Source organism: Strix uralensis, chromosome 10, assembly GCF_047716275.1.
Source record: "Strix uralensis isolate ZFMK-TIS-50842 chromosome 10, bStrUra1, whole genome shotgun sequence".
In the NCBI taxonomy this organism is placed as follows: Eukaryota; Metazoa; Chordata; class Aves; order Strigiformes; family Strigidae; genus Strix; species Strix uralensis.
Window position 1 is genome coordinate 15,492,338 of NC_133981.1, and position 27,470 is coordinate 15,519,807.

General features: G+C 37.4%; 1 protein-coding gene across 7 annotated transcripts in view; it reads left to right on the forward strand.

The window, feature by feature from the left end:
• The window catches only part of ERC2 (ELKS/RAB6-interacting/CAST family member 2), a 529,850-nt gene that overhangs the window by 70,339 nt on the left and 432,041 nt on the right, over positions 1-27,470 (forward strand). For 4 of the 7 annotated variants that reach the window (XM_074879349.1, XM_074879348.1, XM_074879351.1 and 1 more), the window contains exons 3-4: positions 12,530-12,553; positions 13,191-13,607. In XM_074879349.1, coding sequence (XP_074735450.1) covers positions 12,530-12,553; positions 13,191-13,607 — 441 coding nt within the window. The remainder of the gene's footprint in view (positions 1-12,529; positions 12,554-13,190; positions 13,608-27,470) is intronic. The other 3 variants (XM_074879350.1, XM_074879352.1, XM_074879354.1) reach the window with 1 other exon arrangement.

Below are 27,470 nucleotides of genomic sequence, written 5' to 3' on the forward strand. Positions count from 1 at the left end.
ACAGTCTTGTCATAACAGCATAATTGGACTGTTTAAAACTTGTAATAGTGCCAGTAACGATCACCTAAATAGAAAACCTTGCATTTTGCTCTGACACTGATGACTTACATGGTTTAATAAAGCTTTTTTCAGGAACTAGAGAACTTGATGTGGGCATTTGTGTGAACATGTATCTTTGCAGATTACTCCTCTCAAGGAGTTTGACTTCTTACATTTATAAAAGTCCCTTCCTCTTGGCCTTCTGGTTCTTACAGGCTAAAAGATTTGGCCCATGAATATTAAAATGTTTATCAATAGCAGAAAACATATAGGTTAATTCAAATTTTTTGGATTAAAGTTGATAAAGAAGGTTGTACTGAATTTTTCCTTTTGAGATACTGACTACTTTATGCAAGGTACACCAGAACTGAATTCCTATTGGTAAGTGTGGACTGAGGTAAAATGTACTGTGTCTCCACAGAGATAAGACTATGTTCTGACTTTGGGTAAAGCTGGTTGATAAATGTCAGAAATCATCCACTGAATAAATAATTCAACAAATAGCATTCAGCTAGCTTTCTTCACAGAGAAAAAAAAATAGTAGTATTGCATTTTAGAGGCAAGGTGAATTTGAAAGACACACCATAGAAAGCGTTGGCTATGCTGGAGAAATATAGTGGAAGAAAGAAGGAAAGGATTATAGGGAGAGATATTTCAGACATACAGTTAGTTTTTTCTACCCCAGAATACTCCAAATTAACAAATGAACTTCAGTGCTTTAGAGATGGATTTGTGCTACTGTAAATATCTATTATGAAGAAATATTATTTGACAGAATGACAAACTATATCTGTGATAGCAGGCCTACTTAGGGCAAATGGCAAAGCAAAGGAAATAAATGAAAAATGACATCTCTCAGCCCACAACAAACCAGGGAATCGGGGAAGAAGTATATTTACAGATTGTGCCTTACGAGTTAGGTGCACAACTACTATGAAACTTGCACTACTAAAACGTTTTAACCTACAGTTACCCCTCAGTTATACATGGAGATGCATTGTTTACAATGACCTCAAGTTTTCAGGCAATACTCTCTTTCCAATCTTAGTTGTTTTTCACCAAAATATTTGTGAGATGAACCAGAGAAGCTGACCGAATAGTAATGAAGTCCGATAGTTCAGATTAATGTCTGTATTAAGAAATGCAACTTTAAATGTACATGATGGGATTCCTTATTTAACTTGCAAAGCATGTATTAAGGGCAAGCTTAGAGGAGTGCTAGAATGGCTTGATGGGCACCCACCCCAGTCCTTTTTGATGCCCAACGTGGGGCACAAGACAATGGCAGTTTTGTATTAAGCGTGCTATAGCTATAGGAGTTATTAATGGCAAGCTCCTGTGTGGATTATGGAGCTTGGCTGCACTGCTTATCTCTTTATTTTGCAGAGCTTGGGAACATGCTAGTACAAACAATAGCCGTGTCATTGATGGCCTTGCTGTGCTTGGGGAACTGTCTTGTGGGGAGGATGAGGGAATAAATCTCCTAATAAATCTCTTCTACGCAGGATTGACGTGGATGGTTTTATTATGCAGGTTCCCAAGGTCCTTGCTCACCCTTATGTGAGCTGTTTAATACTACTAATTAACAATTAGTATATTATGGGGTTTGTGGAATCTGGTGTCGTCCTGGTGTAAGAGAAGACAGCTTTTGGGTGAGGCAATACTGAAATGTGCCCTGAGGTGGCCAGTCCCTGGGTGGCAGGGTGTGTGGAAGGCTTTGGGCAGGTTTCTAGGGTGGTTATCACCTCCAATAATCTGGGACTTCACAGTTGAACAGGCAAGCAACCCTGGCAAACCGACATGCTACCTGATAGAAGGGTGCCTTGCCTACCCCAGTGGAAACCAGCAGCTTCTAGCACTGTACTGGGGCCTGGCCTGTGCCTATCAAGTCACAGTTCAGTACTCTGAGGACTGTGGTTGAGGCAAGGACCAAACAACAATAACTACAGTAATTGCCCCAGTAGTGAAAAAGAAACAGTGGACAAGGAAAACAACAGGTCCATATCATTGATTAGTAAGGGAGGAGGAAGAAGAGGAAAGGTCTGATCAAGAAGCTGGTCCCTCAGCAAAGAAATTGGAGGAAGGAGTGACAGAATTCAGACAGGAAGTGGAAACTACATGGTCCCTGACCTCATCAGAACTTTGAGACATGTGGAAAGATTACAGCCACCAGCCTGGTGAACGGATTGCTGCCTGGCTGCTCTGATGCTGGGATAATGGGGCTGGCAGTCAGCAGCTGGAAGGTAAGAAGGCCTAACAGCTGGGATCCCTTGCTAGAAAAGAAGAGAGAGGAGTTGGAAAAGAGTCAGCAGTTTGCAGTCTCTAGAGGTGATTCCTCTCAAGTGTGAGGGCAAGATATCCATTCAAGGAGGATGTTATGAACTCCTCAGGAAAGCGGACTACTGCAGATGAAGGCATCCAGTACCTGAGAGAATTAGTGGTGCTGGAAGTCATCTACAGTGATCTAGACAATGATGAGGTCTCCAAAGATCCAGAGGGTGTCCTGTGCGCACAGTCCATGTGGATGTAAGTGATTCAGGGTGCACCAGCATCATATTCTAACAGCTTGGCAGTGATGTATTGCCCAGATACGGATACACTAATATCCAGCTGTAGATAGAAGACCCTGTGTCCACACCAGTATGTGGAGAGAGTGTCGTCTTGGCTCCAAAACTTTGAAGAAAATCTCTGTATGTCCTCATCCCCATGGGCCAGCACCTTGCCTGTTAGGGGTGCCCCAAGAAATCAGTCCTGTCCTGCCCTGGTCAGAGGGAAAGGGAGCCCCGGGCACGTGTCACATGGCGCACACTGGTTCTTCCTGTGTGACCGGGGGAGGACATGAGGAAGTGGGATAGTAAACCCACCTTGAAGCTGGAAGCCCTTGTACAGGAAAACAGCTGTTAGGAAGGGGCTCACCCAAGAAGGCTGTCAGCTTAGCTGCTGTAGAGACACAAGAAGGCAACTGGCAGTCTCGCAGACATAAAAGAACTGAGGTCACCTCCCTTGATCCTGGTTAGGTGTCTTCTGGTCTGGCACTGCAAAGGTCAGATGAATAATCTGACCAGGAACAGTAATGGAGAGTCCCTGCCTTTGGCCAGGAGGAGGCAAGTTATGACCGGATATACTGGACTGCATGGATTCAGTGGCTTGGCACCTCAGACCCACAGAAGTATAACATAAGGCTTTGGTAGACACTGGTGCACAGTGTACGCTGGTGCCATCAGGGTATAGGGGCCACAGAACCCATCTGGATCTGTGGAGTGACAGGGGGATCCCAAGAATTGTCTGTATTAGAGGCTGAGGTGAGCTTAACAGGGGACAAGTGCGAAAGGCACCCCACTGTGACTGACCCAGAGGCCCCTTGTATCCTTGGCATAGACTACCTCAGGAGAGGGTATTTCAAGGACCCAAAGGGGTACTGATGGGCTTTTGGTGTAGCCACTGTGAACACAGAGAAGATCAAACAGCTATCCACCCTGCCTGGCCTCTTGGAAGATCCCTTTGTTGTGTGATTGCTGCAGGTTGAAGAACAGCATGTGCCACTTGCTACCAGGACGGTGTACTGGCCGTAATATTGCACAAACCGAGACTCTCTGGCTCCCATCCATGAGCTGATTCATCAACTAGAGAGCCAAGGAGTCATCAGCAAAACTCACTCACCTTTTAATAGTTCCATGTGGCCAGTGCAACAGTCTGATGGGAGGGTGGAGGCTAACAGTAAGGCTATCGTGGCCTGAATGAAGTGACGCCACCGCTGAGTGCTGCTGTACCAGACATGTTAGAGCTCCAATATGAACTGGAGTCAAACTGGTATGCTACAATTGACATTGCTGGTGCGTTTTTTTCAATTTCTCTGGCAGCAGAGTGCAGTCCACAGTTTGCTTTCACGGGGAGGGGATGTCCAATACACCTGGAATTGACTGCCCCAGGGGTGGAAGCACAGCTCTACCATCTGTCATGGACTAATCCAAACTGCACTGGAAAAGAATGATGCCCCTGAACATCTACAATACATTGATGACATCGTGTGGGGCAACAAGGCAGAAGAAGTGTTTGAGAATGGAAAAAGAGTAATTCAGATTCTTCTGAAAGCTGGTTTTGCCATTAAAAAAAAAAAGGTCAGGGGACCTTCATGGGAGATTCAGTTCTGGGGAGTAAAATGGCAGGATGGACGCTGTCATGTGCCTATGGATGTGATCAACAAGATAGCAACTGTGTCTCCACAAGTTAAAAGAAGAAAACACAAGCTTTCCTAACCCTTGTGGGATTCTGGACAATGCATATTCCAGATTATAGTCAGCCTGTGAGCCCTCTCTATTGAGTAACCCGAAAGAAGAACTATTTTGAGTGGAGCCTTGAGCAACAACAAGCCTTTGAGTATATCAAACAGGAAATATCTCATGCGGTAGCTCCTGGGCCTCTCTGGGCAGGACCAGCTGTGCAAAATGTACTCTACACCACAGCTGGGAAGCATGGTCTCACCTGGAGCCTCTGGCAGAAAACATCAGGAGAAACCTGAGGTCAACTATTAGGCTTTTGGAGGTGGGGGCATTCATTATTATGATATTTGTCTTCCAGAGCAATCGCTACACGTACTGAAGCCCTTGTCCTGGTTTCGGCTGGGATAGAGCTAACTCTTCTTGTTAGTAGCTAAAATAGTGCTGTGTTTTGTATTCGGTATGGGATTTGGTACGAGAACAGTGTTGATATGACACTGATGTTTTTAGTTGTTGCTAAGAAATCAAGGACTTTTCAACTTTCCATATTCTGGTAGCAGACAGGTGCATAAGAAGCTGGGAGGGAGCACAACCAGAGCAACAGACCCAAATTGGCCAATGGAATATTCCATGTCATGTAACGTCATGCTCAGTATATAGTGGAGGGTTGGCCAGGAAGCGGGTACTCTCTCTTCCAGGATTGCGATTTCAGGATCTTCTCTTCTCTGGGATTGCTAGCAGGGAATGGGCTGGGCATCGGTCAGTGGGTGGTGAGCAATGGTGTTGTGTATTACTCGTTTGTATATTCTATTATTATTATCATTATTATTTAAATTTTATTTAATTTCAATTATTAAATTGTTTTTATCTCAACCTATGAGTCTCCTTATCTTTACTCCTCCCATTCTTTCCCCCATTCCCCAGGGCAGGGGAGGGTGAGTGAGCAGCTACGTGGTGTCTGGCTGCTGGCTGGGTTTAAACCACAACAGCCCTACTTCCTGGGAAGTGGCTGGACATCACCTGCTGGTGGGAAGTAGAGAATAAATCTTTTGTTTTCCTTTGCTTCCGCATGTGGCTTTTGCTTTATTACACTGCCTTTATCTTGACCCACGAGGTTTTTTTCATCTTACTTTCTCCATTTCATCCTGCTGAGGAAGGTAGTGATAGAACTGCTTGGTGGGCACCTGGCATCCAGCCAAGGCCAACCCACCACATGTTTCTATTAAGAAATGCAGATTCAAATGTACATGACCAGATTCCTTATTTAACTTGAAAAGCATGGTATTAGAGGCAAGCTGTATAGAATTTGACAAGGCACCAAATTTAAAAGCATAAGGAAAGAAAAATTAAGGAAAGTCAGTAAACAAGAATCCTCCCTTTTCAAATACATGGTTCTATCAGCAGATGTTGTTATGCAGAAGTTGTCTCACATCTGTTGCACCTCCAGAATTTTTAATGCTGAAAATGCATGGTGTGTGTGCTCTGAATCTCTTGTCATTCCTCACAAATTACATCTGTTTTCTCCTTTCGCCTCTTTCTGTCAGTCCGGTCTTATTCAAGAAAAATTCTTGTCATCTGATCCTCAGTGGTGTTGTTTGGATGCCAGAATTTTATATTACATTAGACAGATGAGCAAATGCATAGGAGTATCCATTTCTTAGTTTATGCTGATGAAGAAAATATCTCCAATTCCCTTTTTGGTTTTCTCTTACAGAAGAAAAGATAGATTTGCATGTTTGTCCTTAACAATGTTTAGTTATAAATATTTGCAAGTCTAATGCTCATACTTGTTTCAGTAGTATAACTAAAGTTAACATACAGATTGGTTTAGATGTAGTTCATAAGAAAGCTTTAAGTAGTTTTTTAGCTTTCGGTGATAGAGCTTCATACAGTGAAGAGTGAAAATGGAGCTGTGGCAGATTATAGAATAAATAATGAAGTTTGATTTTAGAAAATTAGAGTATAGTCAATAGTATAATTTGCTGTTTTACTTGTTCAGATGTATTCAGTTATAGTTGTAGCTTTCTACGGTATGCAGTTACACAGTAAGGTGTTTTTTTTTTTTCCCCACAGTCTTCTGTGTCATCATATTTGCCACCGTCAGGAGGCTAGACAATATCAACTGATCCAGCTCTGTAAATTCTGTATTTATGTCCAAGACACAGGGCGTTTTAGTACATTTTATTACTTTTATTGCATGCACCATAGAGTTAATGTGATCATGCAAGTCTGCTTACAATACCCCATACCATCAAGAAGTTAGCTGCAGAGGCTGCTTAAAACAATCATTTGTAGTTTGAAGAACAAATTCAGAAAAATACTGTGTTAGACCTTTCCAAAGGCTGTAAGAGATCATAAATGACTGACAGAATCTCTTGTCATTTTTATTTGCATTAATAAAAGGAAAAAAATAATATATTGAAATCTTCAGCTTGGTTTGATTTCCAGCTCTTCTGGAAGTCTTTGTGATGAATCTATCCTGATGTGCTCCTATGTATTCCAGTACTGCTGGAGGCCTGGTGTAAGCTAAGGCTGTTCAGCCTAACCTCACATCCCACCCTGCAGTGTGTGGCTGGCTGTTGCCTGGACCGGCTCTCTTTCCTGGACACTGATTATTCCTTCTAAACTTGTAGGGTTTTGCTGTCAGTTGGTTTTCACTCTTGTCAGATTGACCATCACATTATATGGAAGTTCTGACATTGAGAGGACAGAGACTGTTACTACAGTAGTCATTACTTCTCAGTTGTTGTAAAGCCAGGTAAGAGGGTCCCAGAAGACAAAGCTAATGCATTTTGTCCTTGTGTTTAGAGTGGAAAAGAAACAGGAGAATCAGGAGCTAAAAATGGAGCTATGAGAGATAGGAAGTAGAAGTCAATAAAAAGAGAGTAGAGGGGTGAGAAGGAGGATTGAGGCATTAGGTAGTGAAAAAACACTCAAGTCCAATAAAGAAGCTATAGCTCTTTTTGGATAAAGCACCAAAATAACAAATAATCTTGGATGGCTATGGAAATAGTTGTTTCAGATCTCCTGGATGATCTTGCTACCATTACCCCCTTCAGTCATAGTGCTGTACTGAATTATTTAGAGCAGAAACTGTCAAAGAACATACTCAGAATCCTTCAGCAGCTCTGCTGTCCAAGTTTGAGTGCTTCCTGTCTGAGGAATTAGCTTGTTAGATTATCACTACATTACAGAAAACTACTAGCAGATTGTATACGGATGGACGTATATTTCAAAATCCATCACTTGATGAGAGTGTAAGTCCACTTTCTGCCACCAGATACTTCAGGTTGGCTTTCCCAGTCAGGATAGCCCCAGCTATAACTTCTCTCTTTCCTGACCCTACAAAAAGTTTGTCACTTTCTTCCATGTTAGTAGCAGGCAATTTTTTACATGACAGTAGACTGGATTCTTCAACATGTTCTTTGCTTTTGGTGCCAGGGTGATGGTGCAAAGTACAAGAAGCTGTGTACTTCTGTAGGTGGACTAACAATCTTAATTCATGATTCTTCTTGTGATTTCCTTTTCCTCTACTGTTCACCATATATCTGAGGCTTTGCGATGCTCTGAAAGTGCTTATGTGCTCTGGCCCAAAGCATACTGTGGTAGGACATTTCTCTGCAGGCAGTTGCTTTGGGTATAGCCAGTTTGCACAGATTAGAGGAACTTCATTGTGTAGAACGTGAATTGGAATCTGGTAAGGGCCATTAATTCATCTTCCTTTCATAGATTTGTCTTAATTTATAGGGGCAAACTTTGAAAACCTGAAATATGCTTAATTCAGAGAAAGATTAATGGAACCTCCTGTGCAGTTCCATGGATTGTCTCTTGGAGTTGGGCTATAGAGAAGGAATGAAAAAATTCTGAGAGAACTATTTATCTGTTACCAATAAATTGGCATGGAAATGTTTCTGGTCAACTGGTCTGTTTTTAATATAAATTACAAAAAATGTGATAGAACTTGCATGTTTTTTTTAAAATCCCATAAAGTTCTATGTTTATGTAATGACAGCAGTGTGACAGATATTCATAGCACTCCTACATTCCTCCCCCACTGCAATTAATTATACAATTTCTTTCCACCCTCACAACATTTGTTCTTTCCTTTTCTTAGCTAGCTGCAGATACAAAAATCTGTGCCAGCACAAGTCTAAATCTAGTCCATCATGTTCAAAGAGAGTTCTAAGTCTTGAAGGTGTCCAAAAATGGATTCTCTTATGTCAAAGTAGCAGTAGTCTGCCACAGTTGAGGCTGTTTAAACATAATTACTGAGAAGCAGCCACAACTACTGTTGTGCTTAGTGACAAACATAGTTATGGGTACAACCTAAAGAACCACATATATGGGTTGCTGTGGGACAGAAGAACAACTTGTCTGGTTTATCTTAACAAGAATTGCTGTTTGAGTTCTGATTTCTAGTTATTTGTGTGTCGATGCAACAGTTCTGGCTTTTACAGCTTGCGTTCAGAAGGGTTGTGTGTTAACAATGTGTATGTTAAGTTTGCTTTTATTTTTGTTTTACAACATGTTAAATACTTTAGAAATTACTTTCCCTTTGCTTAGTTAAAATCGTATAGGCATATAGGCCCTTTGTGTACAGACACCACTTGACTTTGGGAAAACATTTTTTGTAAATATTTTTCAGCATCAAGCAATATATATTGTCCAATTTAAAATTAGGAGGACACATTGTAAATCATTATTCAGGTTGGAGAAGACTATTCTTTTGAGTATTTTTAGACTACCGGTAGTTGCTGAATATTGCTGTTGCTTAGTAGTGAAATAATTTTGGAATGCAGAGGATTTAGTCTACTGTGCTTATGTAAAGTAAATCTTTATATGTGTGTTATTTCAGCCAGTCATTCTTCTGAAGAATGTATAGATATGAGCTTCGTGCTTCACATAAATGCCCTGGGACTGAAGCTCTGGCTGATAGCTGATGTGGACACCAACGTGAAAATTAATTAAAATGGAAATTTCTTTGCATAATGTTCAATGAAATTTTATTTGATCAAAAGGAAACATTTCCCATAAAATTCTAACTTTGTTTTAAAAAAAGACAATTTAAAATTAAGGATAGCATGAAAAAGTTTTAGACTACTAATTTGAAAAACAGACAAAAAACTTTATTGAATTCTTTTGAGCGGTGCTGTTTGTCAAGCCTGATACAAATTTATGAATAGTTTAAATGGTTACAAATCTATTTTTCCATAATTACTCATCTGAAAATTTTCAATAAGCTCTAGCCAATGCTTCCATAACAGGAATCATAGAACGGTTTGGGTTGTAAGGGACCTTAAAGATCATGTAGTCCCCAGCCCCTGCCACAGGCAGGGACACCTTCCACTAGCCCAGGTTGCCCAAAGCCCCGTCCAACCTGGCCTTGAACCCTTCCAGGGAGGGGGCAGCCACAGCTGCTCTGGGCAACCTGTGCCAGTGTCTCACCACCCTCCCAGTAAAGAATTTCTTCCTTATATCTAATCTAAATCTGCCCTCTTTCAGTTTAAAACAGTTTCCCCCTCTCCCTATCCCTACACCCCCTGATAAAGAGTCCCTTCCACCTTTCCTGTAGCCCCTTTAAGTACTGGGAGGCTGCTCTGTCTCCCCAGGGCCTTCTCTTCTCCAGGCTGAACACCCCCAACTCTCTCAGCCTGTCCTCACAGGGGAAGTGCTCCAGCTCCCTGAGCATCTTCGTGGCCTCCTCTGGACCTGCTCGAGCAGGTCCGTATCCTTCTTATACAGAGTGCCCCAGAGCTGGACACAGCACTGCGGGGCGGGGGTGTCACGAGAGCGGAGCAGAGGGGGAGAATCCTCTCCCTCAACCTGCTGGTCACACTTCCCTTGATGCAGCCCAGGACACAGTTGGCTTTCTGGGCTGCGAGTGCGTATTATTAGGTCATGTCCACCTTTTCATCTACCAGAAAAACAAGTAAAGATGCATCAGATAGGTCAGTTGTGTGATTCTAAGTCCCAAGTCATAAAAAATGAAACCGTTTCCCTAAATTTATAAGATTGAATGAAAAATTTTATATAAATTTTATTTTATTGTGGTATTTTTAATTTTTGTTACATTTGCAGCACTCTCATGGTTTCTTTTGAAGCCTTTGAATAAAAATGTATTTTTGTAAATGGAAGCTGTGAGTCTCATGCATAATTGCTTTCTGTCAGAAGCTAGGATTTCAGTGCAAACACCCCCTCCACTCCCAGTCAGTAACAACAAAACCTGAACAGAAAAAAAGCCAGTTCCTTGAGCTTCAAGATAGCAACTTGTATTATGAGTTCTTAATACTTTTTAAAAAAACCCCTTACCAGTCAAGCCACTGAAACAAACTACTGAGTGTAATTTTAAAGTAGCTTGCAAATCACCACCTTAGCTAAAATGTTTTCAAAGATGAGAATGGAGATATTCCAATATGTTTTTTGAGGTGTCTCTCATACTTTTTTTCTGAGAATTTATTTTTTTTAAAAGTGAAATGTTACTTTTACCTGCTCCCTTGCCTTTTCCATCTCAATAGTCATACATTGAAGAATGTAATGTAATGTGAAGGTGGCTTCTGGTTTTCTTTTTTTCTTTTCAATACTCTTAAACCAGGGTTTCATCCATATTTATGCTCTAATGCTAGTGAAGAAAAATAGTATTTTCTTGTATAAAGGAAACTTGCAATCTATTTAGTAAAACATTAATTATTTTTAATTCAGTAATTTCAAGCATCTATTCTTGTCCAACTTTCAGTGTTACAAAGCTACAAAGGATTAGAGAATACAGTAAGTCTGTATTCTCTACTGAAAGGTGTAATTTAGTTTGGAGTCATTGCAAAACTACTGTATTGGCTGGGTAAGGTAACCTACAAAAATTAGGTCTCTATGTCTTAACGTAGTGAAAAAACATTTAAAAATAAATTGATTTGATTCTGTTTACTTTGCAGCATCCCTCCCTCCTTGTCATTGCCTTTCCCTGTCTTTGTTAATTCACTCATTCGTGATAATCGTTGAATATAATTTCTGTACTATTTGAAAATTTGATTTGGATTTATGCACTGAATTTGTGTGCTAAAACTGTCAGTCTTGGTATCGTAAACAGCATATTAGTAGATTTAAAGTGGGAAAATTGGTACATCTAGAGGAGTTTTAAGTTTATTGGGAGCTTTTAAGTTTATATAAATAGTTAAAAAGATGATGAGATTAAGAAAAGATAACCGCCATTAAATAAAAGCAGCCTGTAAATGACTAGCCTACATTTGTATGCTCTTAATTGAGTGTGTGCCTAATAAGATGCAAATATTAAGAGAATTAAGATTTGAACAGTTATTAAAACTGTGCTATTTAACAATAGAACAGATTTAAAGTGTCTAATTGTGCAGAATTCTACCATTGACAGTACTCTTTTCCATTTGAAATAACTGATAAAAGACATGATTTCAAAAGGTTATTTTCTTAAGGCATTTGCATTTTTCATGTAGTTTAAATTACTGTTAAAGACGGAAGCTTCAGATGTAGTTGTGCTAAACATGAAGGCAGTATCAAATGAAATGATGTTTTGTTGTTTGTTTGGGTTTTTGTTTGTTTTTTGTTTTTAGAATGTGAAGTTGCAGAATATCCTTTAATGCAAAAAAATTCTAGGGCCATGCATTTAAGTCCTCAAATTCCTGCAATTAAATGTCTTCTGGTACAGACCATGTGACTATCCAGGAATTCATATTTCTATAAATTCGGTATGCTGTGTAGGCAGTGAATAGAGGGGAAAAAATAAGAAGAAAGACAAATCATCAGATAACAATATAATCTGAAATGAATATAATAAACCACAGTAATTTAGGATAATTATCTGTGTTCCAACCTTATCATGGACAAAATCCTTTTTGATTTTGATTTGTGTTGAGTAAGGAATGTAAGATTTACCTCTTGAACAAAGAAAGACTCCTGTACTCAGATGCAGTACAAATATTTTAGGACAAGTTACATTTTAAGGTTTTTTTAAAACACAGTAAATAAACAGTAAGATAAAATAGGAATGTCGTTATACACTGTGGGATTGATTATTTCTAATATGTTTTTCTTTGTCACATCTATTGAGTAAAGTCTGTCTGTAGGTTTATATATTTGAGTACTGTGGAGTTGTTGGTGCGTTTTTGTATAACTTGATAAAATTTTTTTTTTTCTGTTGAAGGTACTTTTTGTTGAATTCAGTTCTTTCTGTTGAATCTCCTTTGCTTGCATCTGACCTTTATTTATGTTGATTTTGCTTCATTTTTTTCATTTACCATGCTGTTCAGTTTTTGGATGCCAGGAGAACAAAGGTTTGTCCACTATTTGCAGTCAATTTATTTTTCAAAATTCAGTATTGTTTATTGTGGTTTTTTGTTTGCTTGTTAGAGATACAGTAATCCTGTTTACTAAACATGTTCATAGCATTAGTTGTCGAAAGAAAAAAACAAAACCAACCAGCCCCAACTCAGCCCGTCCCCAAAGCCCCCTTCAATTATAGTGAGTGCTTTGATTGACTTTATAAACAACAGTACTGTTGAGCACCATGAAGGGCAGAATTACTTTCAGTCTATGAAGTAATTTAGAAAACATGGAATACTGAGTCTTTCAGCTTTGTAGGTACATATTGGCTGTACTAATGGATGTGTTACTGCCTAGTGTTTGGGTTTGTTGGTTTACCTGTCTTTGCTATTTATTTTATCTTTAGCTGACATTATTTTGTGTGTGTGTTTGTTGCTGTCTTTTTTCTTTTCTAGAAGCACTTGAAAGATATCATTACAAATATTGTCACATGCATTTGCTATTTTATAAGGTCATTTGATATACTTTCATTGATTCTAATGAATTATTGTAACAGTGTACAACAAAAGTTTAATCAAAGACTAATCCTACATGCAGATCCTAAATTGATTTTGTTTCTCTCTTTTTTTTTTTTTTTTTTTATTGCAGCACCTGCAAATGACAATCCAGGCACTTCAAGATGAGCTAAGAACCCAGAGAGACCTTAACCATCTTCTCCAGCAAGAAAGTGGAAACAGAGGGGCTGAACATTTTACCATTGAGCTCACAGAGGAGAATTTTCGAAGACTTCAAGCAGAACATGATAGACAGGCTAAAGAGCTCTTCCTGTTGAGGAAAACACTAGAAGAAATGGAGCTTAGGATTGAAACACAAAAGCAAACACTAAATGCCAGAGATGAATCAATAAAAAAGCTTCTGGAAATGTTGCAAAGTAAAGGTTTGCCATCTAAAGGAATGGAAGATGACAATGAGAGAACTCGAAGGATGGCAGAGGCTGAATCTCAGGTTAATCATTTAGAAGTGATTTTAGATCAGAAGGAGAAGGAGAACATGCATCTTAGAGAGGTAATGAAAAATTTATTTGTTTAAAAGATATTGTCAAATTACTTGCTGCAGTTATAGAAATATACTTTAGAGTATCTTTTTCTGCTCTCATTTTTTGATAAAAAAGATAACGTGCATTTGTTTTACGTCTGTAATAAATACACAACAGAACTAGATGACATTTGAAAGCAAGCATAAGAATTCATGGAAGAAAAGTAATTTGGGACTCACTGTCTCTGACATGTTGCTTTGTGTGGTTTCTGTATTCTTTGTATTTTGACAAATTAGTGTTTGGCAAATGAAGACTAGAACTACTGAAGAGCAAAGTAACACCTTCTGCCACTATAAATGAAATAGTCATGAGTGCATGCTGCTTTTCTGTTTGATTTTTATATCCCTTGTGTTTGAAATGAATGTTTTAAAATGTTTCGCCTTCCACATAAACAAAGGCTTCTGCCTCTGTGCGTTTGTAATGTATTTTCATGTGTGGTACCCCAACTTTTTAGGGAAATACAATGTTGCCACATTAAAACACTGGGGTGATAGCTGCACTGTACTTTGAGAGATCCTTAACTGGATCCCAAGCCCACCCGCACCAGCTGCCCACATCACTTGTGACTGTGTTTTTGGGACTGGATTTGGAGTGATTCAATTAGTACAAGTGAAAGAGAATCTGCCTGATGTCAAGCGCATCTGCCCCTCTACATCCCAGCAGCCCCGTCAGCATCATTATGTAACTAGTGTCAGCCAAACAAGACAGTGTGAGTCTTCCTCCGAAAGACCCTGTTGCTTCCTGCTAAGAAGGGTGAAAACTGCAGGGACATTGTGTATGAGCTACCCACAGTAAGGGAAATCAGGGTAAACTCGGCAACAGTGTAGTCTGATTGAATGTCCAGTCTAGTAAAAACACCAATTTGACTGACAGATCAAAGCATGACAAAAAGTAGTACAAGAGCATGAAAATATTATTGGTTCCTGTATATCACTAAGTGTATGAATGCTAGAGATTAAGAACAGTTATTTACATCTACAGCATGTTGTTAAAATACTTTCTTTGCTGTGGGCAAATTTTTAGCTTTTTTTTTTTTTGTCTTCTCTAACCTAGACTATCTGTTGAGGACTCAGTGGTATCTGGGGCCCATCTGAAGCTTGGAAACTGGGAGATTTGCAAGGCATAATGATACATTTCAGTAGAGTTTTCTTGTGAAGGTGTAGATCCTGAATATTTTCACAGGCAGAATTTTAATTAAAAAGTGGTGCCACCAGTTAATGAAGTCTGAAAGTCAATGGATCCTGAAAGTAGTTGCATAAAGAATTAATGATACTGAGTTTGTGATGAGGAAGGATTGTGGGAGAAGTTCTATAAACTAGCAGACAAGTTTCTGGATTTAGATTTGCTATTCTCAGAGTAGTACATACAGTCTGTTTCAAGGATGGATGATTTGCCGTTTATTATTTGTTTTGTTATGCGATTGTTTGTGTCACCTGTGGCACCAGTATCACTTAAGTTTGTGAATCCTAATTTGGGTATGTGTTGGACATGAATAAATTTACAGTGGAAATTTGAAGAAAGTTTCTGATTAGCACAGTAGTCAAGATCAGTGAAAGAAATAGAACTAAATAAAGCTTGAAAAATAGATAAAATGTAAGCTTCCAAGTAAAGTCCTTGGGTATCCAATTTATTGATTAGTCCAAGGAATGGTGAAAGGAGATCGTATTGCTACTTACAGACTGTGCATGTTTCTCCTGTATTTATACTGAATTAGTTTTATGTTTCAGAGTTCCCCCCGGTTACTCTCAGGGGCCATGAAAAAAAATTGTTTTTCCTTCAATTTATATGAGGATATAGAGGTTGTCTTTCCTCTGGAGTACTGCAAGTGCTGAATGGGGTTTACTGGAGGTTCTGCTTAAGACATTCTGATATGCCTTGGTAACTGGTCAAGGTTCAAAAATTTACTAGGTTTGCTGTCTGGAATCTGTCCCTATGAGATTGGCAGGAACTATCTAGTGATATGGAGATTTTTGCTAACAATTTCCTTGCTATTATAAGAATTCAAGGCTTTGGGTGAAGTCTGTCTCTCCAGCTCTCTTCCTGTTGCACATGGTATTTATTGGTTTTGATTATTTTATTTTTTTCTGCATATTTGAAGTTTGCTGTAGGGAGCTTGGAAGTATGATTTGTAGGGTGTATGAACTTTTTAGAAACTAAATGTTTAGTAGATGCCTGCTTATTTTTACAGGAATCTGGATTTGATTGTTCAAGTGGGCTCTTGGAAAATGTTCTGAGGTTCAAATTTTGTCTTTTGCTGTCTTGTTATGGGAAGTTGTCTGCATGCTTTGAGGGAACATCAGATGTTCTCTGTAGTTTTATCTATTTGTTAAAGTCCAAATGGATCAACTTTTGATCTTCATGTGTAACTTGGTAAGTCCTTGTTATGCAGTGCTCATTTGAATTGCTGTCACTGCATGTAGTCTTCATCCTGCACAATACATTTTTCCAACATGATAAAACAGGAATTACTGTGTTGAATCTTCTGCAGTAGTCTTCTCAATGGATTGATATTTTTATTTTTTCAACTAGTGTTTGTAAGTTTTCATCCTAACTGTGTAAATGACCTTGCGGAGTTACTGGATTTTTTTTTTTTTTTTCCCCCTGAGAATGCTTTAGAAGTGAACTGAAACTTGGATACATTTTACATTAATTCCATTCATGAATTATTTAGTAGTCACTCATATTGTTTTAATCTTTCTATAGCTTTAACAAAATATTTGTCATTTTAGAACTTCATCTAAAATATTCTACTTTCTGTATTTTTACAGGTTGGAGTATAGAGCTCATGTGTTGAGTGTATTTCTGAGAAACTGGTGTATTGTCACATGTAACATACTGTTTGATCAAATCCTGAAGACTTGTTTCTGTTTTTTAATTAGTTTTGCTATTTGACTTTCTGCCACTGCACTAGAAATAAGGAAGGTAAACTTTTTTGTAGCAGCAAATTAAGTTATTCAATGAACAGAATTTTCGAGTGTGTTGGTTTACCGTTACAATGATAGTTTCTGCTGTAGTGTCCAGTGGAGAGTGCTGTCTATGGAAAAAAAACTGAACATGGTGGAAATGAGGTTGAATGTGGAAAAAAACCTGAAGATTACTCATTTTCTATAGCCTCAGCACTACATTAAAAAGCATGTATAGATTGACTTCTCAGAAGCTATGCTGCTGGTATTTAGTTTAAAAATACTTTCAATCTGAAGTTTTTCAGTTCTTGAAATCTAATTGTGTACCACCCTGTTACCTTTTAAATTCTAGCGGGAGAAAGGCCAAGTCTTATATGTATTTTGCTGGGCTTTTGAACATGTTTTCTCCTAATGCAACCATATCTTTCTCCCTTATGCTGTTCATTTCTTAGTTCTTTACAATAGTGCCAAAGCTGGAATCTGTCTTCTCTCTTGTTCATTCACAGTCTTTTAGATCTCTCAACATGGTGGAATAGAAAGCTAATGGATGAGAAGCAGAAGAAATTGATTTTGTTGTTAATAATCACTGGTGGGTGGAATTTTGACTAAACCAGAGAATTAAACTAACATGCTGTGAGAGAAACTGAAGCAACTGGTCGTGAAACATTGGTAATTAAGGACACCCTCTTCTACACTTGTGTCTCCAATGGCTGTCAATTCTGTCTCCTTGACCTGCACCCCCCTGAGCACTGATCATACTAGGAACTGAATAGTAAGGGATATGTTCTTTGTTATTCCAGAGCTGCTTTTGTCTACCTAGTAATTTTTTCAATTTTTTACTAGGTAGAGGGAAATAACTTTTCTTGTTGTCCTTCAGTCTCTACCACTTTGTCAATTATGAAATGTTTCTCATATTCATTTTCTGCTCATTTCACGTAGCATGCACATTACCAGAAACCAATATCCTACTGTTTTGATTCAAAATAATTTGCTGAATATTCAAGAATCATGTAAAAATTTCTCTTTCTTGAGCCACTGATTGTTTCTTTTTTTCCTGTGAATACTCATAGCAGAATTTCATAATAAAGCTGCTTTCAAAGATCTGGAATTTCTCAAGGCCTTAGATTATATTTCTTAGAGAAGGTACAGGGAAGAGACATACAAATAGCTAGTGTATCAGAGGCATGGGAATAACTCTGGAAAATAAAACAACCCATTTTTTTCTTTGTTTTAATATTCTTAGCAGATTTGGACTGACTTTGGCATGTTAACTACCTGGCCCTCAAAGATTGTACCTTTCTGCAGTGCGCAGTCTACTGCATCTTTAAACTTTGTTTCACAGAGGCAAACTTGTGATGATAGGTTTACTCAAGTTTTGTGTTTGAAGGTTTTAGGAATGACAAATTTGAGGTTTATTATACAGGAGGAGAAGGACACCTCAGCTGAAGTTGGAATCTTGCTCTTTTACAGGAATAGCAAAGAATGTCAGTGTTGGTAAGGTTCATTAAAATATTGGGAAATAAGCTATGCAAAAAATGGGATTAGATTTCTTTCCATGTATTAAGGAATTCAGAATATAGGCAATAAGCTTTCACAAGGACAGCTAGATTCCCAGCTTTCAATAGTTATGACAAAAGTTTCCTTAGTTGCTGGTTCACAAAGCAAGAAAGAACAAATAAAATGGTGATTGAATAGCAAAATGTGTGAGCATGTGTTTCTGCTTCGGTTTTGGAGACGCAGCCGACTGAGGAGAGAATGTTGAGCTCTTTTCCATGGTTTCTGGGAACTTCTGCCCAGTTTGCACTCAGTTTTCCATCACTGAGTTAGACTGAGTCCTGTGTCTGTAACTACACTCAAATTAATCTACCTTTGAAAAACATTAAGAAAAATATTTTATTGATATTTTCTAAGACAAACTGATATAGCATTTGATTTGATAGAGAAATAACGTAACCTGTATGGAACAAAGTGGTCTTTGCAAATACACACATGTAAGAAAATGGACATTCTTGGGCCAGGTAGTTTCCCGGTTAATATGTTAATGGTTGAAAATCTGTCCTGAAGCCATAATGTCATACCATGGCATTCCTCATGTTCAGAATTAAATATCATGAAGATCACTGAATACACATTCCTGTCAGAAGACACAAGATGCCTGCCTTAAAGTTCTTAAATTGGTTATCACATGTCTCTTCTAGAATTTTAAATAAACATTTGTTTCTCTATAACTTTGGGAGGACTGTAGGGAATATGGGGATTTTATCATGTGGAAATCTGGCACAGATGTTTGGTATTACTTTTTTTAAACATAGTGACCACACATTATTTACCCTAAGTACCATTAAGTATTTTTTTATTATTGCTATTAAAAGCTTGCCTTAGGCAAAGTCCCACTAAATCTCTAGTAAAGTCAAATGTTAAAATTCCAGCAAGTATTTTATTATATATACATACACGTATATTACACATGCCCTCTCTATAACATACAATTTCACTAAAACAGAATCTGAGATCATATAGCATTTTATATGTTTTAACTCTTATCTCGCATGTATTCTTAAAATAATGTTGTTGCACATGGTTTAAAGCTACAGCTTTTTTATATTTAGTAAAAAGAAGAAGAACACAGTTTCTTTATTACAATCTAAAGTGTACTTCTAAACTTTCAAGGTTTTTTTTTTTTTTAAACTTGCTCTATCTTTGAACTCAGCTTGGTCAAATAATGAAGGCTGCTGATAGGATTTGAACTGCCATCATGAATTAGTTATTGCATGTTTTTAAAGTTATTAATGGAGCAAAGTTCCTTCTTCCACTGTGAATAGAACAGATGCCTTGCAGACTTTTGGTGTTTACTGTAAATGTCTTACACTGGAGCCAGTAGTAATTTACTAAGGAAATGCTTTATCGACACCAAACGTTTCTTCCCCGAAGTTAGTTATGTAGATTAACAACCATTCTAGACTGAACCTCTTTATTAGGTTCATTAGTGCCTCCTTCTTTTATTTGTCCTGGCTCAGCTCAGAATATTAATCTTATCAGTTGCTGTAAAGACAATTACTTTCTATCAAAATATCAATAGTAATATGTGTTTTTAAGGTCACCCCTTAAGTATACAGAAGGACTTTGCAATGTTGGCAGTCACTCCAGACATGAAAAAGTAGACAGAACCTGATTATGCTCTAGAGAATAGTTATTACTGCTAGCATAGCCCATTCAGATTTTGTTATGCCCCATCATATTCTTACCAGGGTGCTTGGTTGCAATAGTTTTCGAAAGTCCACGTGGAGGATTAGAAAGCTTTTTTTAATTTAGAAATCAGTTTCTTTAAAGATGGGATTGCTCTCCATGACAACATCACCAGTAGTTTAGAATCTAGAATATGAGAAAACTGTCAGTTTCAAACTGACATGTCTCAGAGTAGCAACTAAAGAAATTATTTCAGGAAGAGTGAGGAAAAACCAGAGATTCATGAATAAGCTGGCTTTTCTATACCTTTCAATATGTGGAGGTGATAAGCGTTGGTCCTGCCAGCACTCCTGGGAAGTGCATCCTTTAGAAGGTAATCTGCAGACTGTCTTGAATTGCTCCAAAACTAGTGTTGTCCCCGGATGTGGAAATACTGTCTTTGCAGGGCTGTTTGATCAGTTCACACATTTGCAACTTTCAGGCTGTATGTAAACATTTCAGGGACTAGCCAATAATGAAACAGAGAAAAATGATCAATTTTTGGTTTCTATGATATGTTTTGTTTCCTTTCATCTTTTATTATTTTTTTAAAGTCTCTATTCTGTAAACATGTTGCTGCTTATATCTATGGCAATAACTTCATTACTCTATTCCATAATGTAATTAATTTTCTCTAGCTTCATCTTCTTGTCTTTGTTTATATGAATGACAGTAGCTTACGTATATGACTCATGGCTCTGACATGCTGATGCATTTTCACAGAAAGAGTCAGAGCTGAATTTGCAGGGAAAAGAAGAGTTGGTTACCGTTGAATTCCTATGTATACTTTTTTGCTTTAGACTCTCTTCCAAGTGCAAGAAGATGTACCCAGAGAGTAGTTCAAGCTATGGAATAGATTGCCCAGAGTTGTTGAGGAACCTTAATTGGGCTAAGAAGATACAAGATACAGATCATAAATCCCACAGAATTTATGCGTAGCACAGTTTATTATGCTTAGAAGTGCATTTGAAAGTCATTTGGTCATATTATGTGCTATCTTCAACATTTATTTTAGGATTATTTTCATTTAGGAATTCTGTTCCCGTTAGATAATCCATGGCTAAGACTTAGAACAGTCATTAGAAAAAGAAAAAACTTGTCAGAGAGAATGTGGAAATTTGCTGCTCCTACTGAAATAGAACTAGACTGAGAGTGATGCATCTCCTTAGTCGCTCTGCACAATGTAAACACCTAGACAGTGCTATCTGACAGAAGCTGTGTTTCCTAATTGCTTGATTCATTCAGGGAGAAGTAATATTTCTACCTTCTTCGAGCCTAAAAAAAAAAGGTTAAATGATAGTGCTATGTTGCTCATATAAAATATAAGGAAAATAAATAAAAAGGGGGGGAAAAGAAACATCACTGAAGATTTAAAAAACAAATACAGATATCAAAACAAAGCACCAAATTATTTAAGATGTAGTTTTATTTTATATATAGCTCATCATAGATAATTATTACCTCTTGCATCTCACTGGGATCAGTCAACTCAAAATCAAGGAAATCCTTCACAGAAGAGCATGAATGTGTCTTCCAGAATTTCAGCACTCTAAATATAACAAAAATATTGATCTGATCTGTGTTGCCGATTACGTTTGCATGCCTCACAGTTTTGTTTTTTTTAACAAATTACCTCTCAGTGTCTTTCTTAGTGTAATACTCCTCTTCTATAGATGAGGAAAATGAAGTAAAAGGTAAGTCAGCAAACTGGCCAGGTCTTCTCAGAAAACCAGTAATGAAGCAGGGGGAAGGATCTGACCACTGTTACGCATTTCAGTCCACTATGCAAATGGAACTGCAGTAGTTGAAAAAGGAGTGTCTTCATTCAAAGATTTGAATTTAAAATAGAAGAATGTATTTTAACACGCTAATATATTAAACAGGTTTTGTTTAAAACATGAGCTACTAGAAAATGCTGCAAGCAACTATGGTCAAATCAATTTGAGGAGGAGACAGCTGGAAATGAAAAGGCTTAGCAAAAAGGTAGTGCTTATACCTGTGTGAAGAATAGACCCTGGGTAAGAGGGTTTCCAGTTGTTAATTTAAGAATAGCTGAGTGCTTGTGGTGGAAGAGTTGCCATTAGATGTGAGATTTCTAGTATAAGCACTGCTCCTCACAGGCACCCTTTTTCAAGCCAGCCAAACCTGGAGAGTTTATCAGGTTACCAGTTTTGCCTCTGTGTACTTCGAAAATTCAGGGTGATCAATTCAATTCCAGGTGTGGGCGAGAGTGTACATCCTTAACATTTAATAACTTTCTGTTGCATGACGAGCTATCTCTTGAGGGAAAGATCTAATACTCTGAAATGCGATAGCTTTCTATTTTCCTTCTATTATTTACTGTCTTTCATAGTCTTGTAAGATCATGCTGGCCTGTTTTCTAGTAAAAGAAGTGTAGACCTGATTATATAGTATTAATTCAGGCTCTAGACTATTCTTTATATATTTAAAAAAAAAATTTTTTTTCAGGATGAGGTCAAAGAATTAAGGCTTCAGTCAAGTGGGTTCTTACTCATGTGCTGAATTATTGTTCATACTTCTCAAACCAATGAACGTAATTAAACCACTTTCCTCTAATCTTCTGCTTACACTGCGCGCATGCAAATAATGTGTTCTGCTTTTGCTGACTCCTACCTGCATTTCAAATTGAGGTACAACTGACTGAATCTACTGGGATTTTTTTTCAGCTTCCTTTGGGGCGATAGCTGTTGGACAATGTTTAAATCAGGATATAAGATATCATTAGTTAATGACATGGTTTCTTATGGCAGATGCTGTCTTTACTTACAAACATTACAGAGAATTTAAAACCATACTACTAAGCAAGCATCAGAGTAACAGTCATGTTGGGTACGTTTATCGGCAGGCTTAAGGACTTTGAAATGTACTTAGGATGTGGACCTCAGACCTGAACCACCTTTTTTATTCCAGATCTATTGACTTATAACACCCCAGTAGGAAAATTGGTCTGAAAAATTATTTTATCATCCATTTTAAATGAAAGCTGCTGTTTTATCTTTTTTATGATAACACTGCTCTCCCACTATATGAGTATTTCCAGAAGAATACTGGAAGAAGAGACTGACAATCTGAATAATTTCAGTTGTTGTTAAAGTTGCTGTAAGCTGGCATCTCTTTTACTTACCGCCTCCTGCATCATCTCACAAGAAAACTTAGAACTCCAGAAGGACATGAAAGTTTTGTAAAATAATAGGTTGAAGAACACTCACTGTTCTAAATCCTTTATACATACATAGCTCCAAGAGCAGAGTAAGATTAGTGAACCCCATTTTGTAATTTTCAGGACTAGACTTCTAAATTCTAAACCAAAACTGCTATTTCCAGTGCACCCCACATTTTAGCTAAGTTGAGACTCCTTTGTCTTACGAATCATGCAGCCGTTTACCTGAACTAAAACCCCAGGTATTGTAGTCATATGAGCTTGACTTCCAGAAAACTGCAACAGGCTAGCCTCCTGCCAGAGACTATATACACATGTGCGTGTGTGTGTATGTACACATTTTTTCCTTTGCATGGAAATAAAGCACCAAAAGAAGAAAATGTGTTTTGTCATATTTGAAAAAAACCAACACCTTCCCCCTGGCCCGGTCACCTAAAAAGGAATTAAGCTTTTCATTTACTAAACTTTTTACTTGTACGAATCTTAAACTCTGTGTAGCAACATGAGTATATGCATGGCCTGTCTCGGTAATAAAAGTGTATTACAGGTAGTAGAATATGGCTAATAATGTAAGCTCTTCCCAAAGGTTCCCATGAAACTCAGTTTGGTGAAGGAAAAGTGTAATGTTAGATGAAACTATTTAATGAAACACGATTTCTGATTTAATGAACAGATGTAAATTTCTTGTTGAAACAGTCTGAACCCTTTCTTCAGAAAGAACATGTAGCCTTTGATGTAGTGGAACTGGAATTTAGCTGGTCACTAATTAGCTGATCATATCCTAATTTTATAGATGTATTCATTGGTCTGTGAGATAATCTTGATTATAGGTAATTTTTTTTTCTTTTGACATCTTGAGCCTGATAGTCCAACATGATTATAGAGTTCTCTATATATTAATTTGCAAATACAAAATTTGATAAGTAGTATAAATATATCCTATTTCACTATAAAGATTTGGTTAAAATCTTGATGAATAACCCCAATGTGCTCTGAAAGACATATCCACCAAAATTATGGATATGTTTGAAAGTACTGAGGACCAAATTCTGTCCGTGTTTTTTTGTGAGTCAGATGGGGTCAATGAGATTAAGTGATTCAAAGTGAATAGGATTAGATTTGAAAGAATAAATGAATCCAGACTTGGTTACTGCTTGGTAACTGCTTGGCTACACTGGTTGGAAGGTAGTAGTTCACCACAGCTTTTCTGTAGATGGAGCTCAGTTCTTTACTTGCTTGGTTTATCTCCATTTACCAACACATATGTCATCATAGTCATATGTAAAAGTGTTTCTGTTGCTCTTCAGATTATTTTCTTCTCCCTGAAACATAAAGCTTTACAAAACAAAACCACCCAGACTTTTTAGAACCATTTATGTATAATGAATATATTTAGAATAGTTACTGGTTCTGTGTGTTCTTGTGACTCATTTCCAAGATTAAGTGTTAATATAGGCAGTTATATGAACTGAGGGGACTACTTACTGTTGCACATATCTGTAGGGTTTGGGCCCTTGCCTGTTCCTTCCACTTTCATACAAAAGAGTTAAGCAATGTTCCTGCTGGTCTTTTAATAACACTTCATAGTTCTTGTTGAAGGAAGTGAAGTGATAAATAGAAACAATATGTGATCCAGGGAAGTGTGAATCAGACATGTTTTCCTAATTACTGAAAGAGGAGTGCAATACTCTGTTAGAGACTGTAATGAATGACAAAACTGTAGGGTTTCCTACTCTGTAGACTCAGGGTGTGTAAGGGGCATGTCTAGTATGTTCTTTATTGCTCTGCTTTTTACACAATTTACTTGAATTTATTATTTTTAAATACACAGTTTGTATTCTCTCCTAGACCCTTATGATACTGGAAGATTTTGTACGTAGTCCAAGTTCCACTGATACAATTCAGAAGAAAAATAATCTAATAATTGACATAGAGAAAAATGCTGAGTCAACTTCCTGCTAAACTTGGTAATTGCAAACAGGTTGTTCTTAGCAGTGTATCACTGAGTTCTGGCTACTGTATGCCTCCATTAACTTATACTGCCATTGCTCTGCTGTGCTGATAATCCGATTCCTAATTCATTTCAAACAAGCATTTCTTGTGAAAGTGTTCCAATCAGGGTTAGTAAAGAGACATCTTACTAATGGGAATGTGCTTCACACACTGTTCTCCTTAAAATCTGCATTTGCAGAACGCATTATTTTAATCTGTTAATAGATAATTAACAGCTATATATATATTTCTTTAGTCACACTGCTTTAATTGGCTTTGACTCTTAACATCTTTTATTTTCCTGAATATAAATTTATTTACCAAAATATGTGGATATTAAGTTTTGGATTTATAACAATGCATATAAGATAAATGATGCGTTTTTCTTTTCTTTGGTTCATTACTTGACTCAAAACAGAAAATAAATGGAAAAAAGTATTCTTTTAGCATGGGATCTTTAGAAGGAGAACTTGAGTAATTTCTTAGTTCATGATATCCTTTCAGCAAGTTCCTGCAAATGGTTAATTAAATTTCTCCTTTTTATTATCAGCTGAATTTTTACAAGGTTTATTAACTAAAGCAGTGGTCTTCAGATGCTGAACAAGAAATAGTGTATTGTTTACTAGATATCTGACAGTATTGGGGAAAAAAAGGTGTTACTAACTTGTGTCCTTATTTGCCACATAACTTTTTGTGCCTATTGATAACATTCAGATCATATTTTAAGACTAAAGCTTAATTGAGTTCAGATTTCTCTTCTTCAAGTGAAAATGGTTAATTGTAAATGTGTATAACCCATAAAAATTAGTCTGTTCTGCAGGATTGCTTCTGACAAGCAGCAATTGTTTGGTAACGAAGTAATGCTTTTTCTGTGCTAGTTATATGCAGAATAAGTCAAATTATGGTTCAAATGGTCTGGTTGGGGCTGTCTTTAAAGTGTGGTACTTGATGCTTCTTCATCAGTCATTGACAACATATCACACTTACAGGGGAGCTGAAGTGCCATACTTCAAAAAGAAGTATGTTTGTGCCAACAAAAAAGAAGAGCTGCATTGTTTCTGCCATGCTTCCAAAGCATGATTCAGTTTTGTAAGTCTGCAGATCTGGCTAATGTAGAAGAGGTTTTAGTCATTTTTATTGTGTTAAATGAACAAATAACCAATGGCATCTTATGTTAGCAGAACATACTAAAATTTCTTTTAGAATTTACTATACAGCTATTCTGCTGTATGATTATGCTATTCTTTTGCAGCATTACTCACATTAAAAGAAAGGTTGCATGAAACTTTTTGTGTTTTCCTAGAGGAACTGTGCCTTGAAAACTGGAGACATGGAGAAACTTAGCATATTCTATTTTCATATATCCTTTTGTCAAGGAGTGGAGACTAAAGAAAAAAAAAGCCACACGATAGTCCAAGAGTAGAGCATATTTTTGTCTGATTTGCTTGCTTTTTCAAACTTCTTTCATTTTAAAGTTAGCAATTGGTTTATAATCTGTCATATAACTTGATAACTAGAGAGTACTTTATGGTTCACTTTTTATGCTAGTTTCTGCTTCTGCAAGCATACCTTTCTTTCAAGATGCTTGTGTAAACTATTGATCAGAATCTAATCGTATAGTTTGTTTAAAAAGAAAGATGTAAAAAGGATCTCCTGAATAGTTCCAATGTTGGCATTTTGAATTATGATGGGAACATGACAGGCCTTATCTCATCAAAACCTCAGTACAACTGTGCATATGCTTGTATGCATAGTCCCGGTGAACATTGTATAAAATTGCATAGCATAGGGAACAATATTGATCAGAGATCTAATCTCTCCTCTCCTTTTATCACAAACCAATCCCCACACATGAAGATCTGTAATGAGAGCTGAGAAAAGTTAGTAGTGTACTTAAGGAAATATGCAGCATTTATAAAAAATACCCAGCACCATTCTCAAACACCACTTCTCCATTTACATACACATTTCCTCTGCAATAGGTAGGCTTCTGCAGACGTGCATTTTCATGGATATACACTGTGATGTTTATGAAGATACAGACTTCCAGGCATATAAAATTAATTCAGCACTGGAGGTCACAGACATTCAAATTACAATTGTCACTTAAGAATGACCTATGAGTTGCTGTGGCCTTCAAGTGACATACTACACTGTAGCAAGGGTAGCCTGTTATAGAGTAGAAACTGTCATTCTACAGTTTCAAATGTCTTATCCCCTCTTTAAAAACTGAAGGGGGAAAGGGGTGAGGGTATCTAAATAATTCCTAAAATTCAGCGGTAGGTAACTTGATGGGTTCGCATCCTTCATGTAAAGGATACAGGGTTGTTTTGGTCACTAGATGGCACTCTTGAATGAGGATTGGTTTTCATTCTGGTTTTCATAGGTGATCGTGCCCTATTTGTTATTTTTCATTGCTTATTTTACAAGGATAGAATAAAGACGAGGACAACCATCATTTAAAGTTGATGGAAAGACAATTTCACAGAGGTTTTATAGTAGTCTGTAAACGGAATGCAGTTTAGAATAGC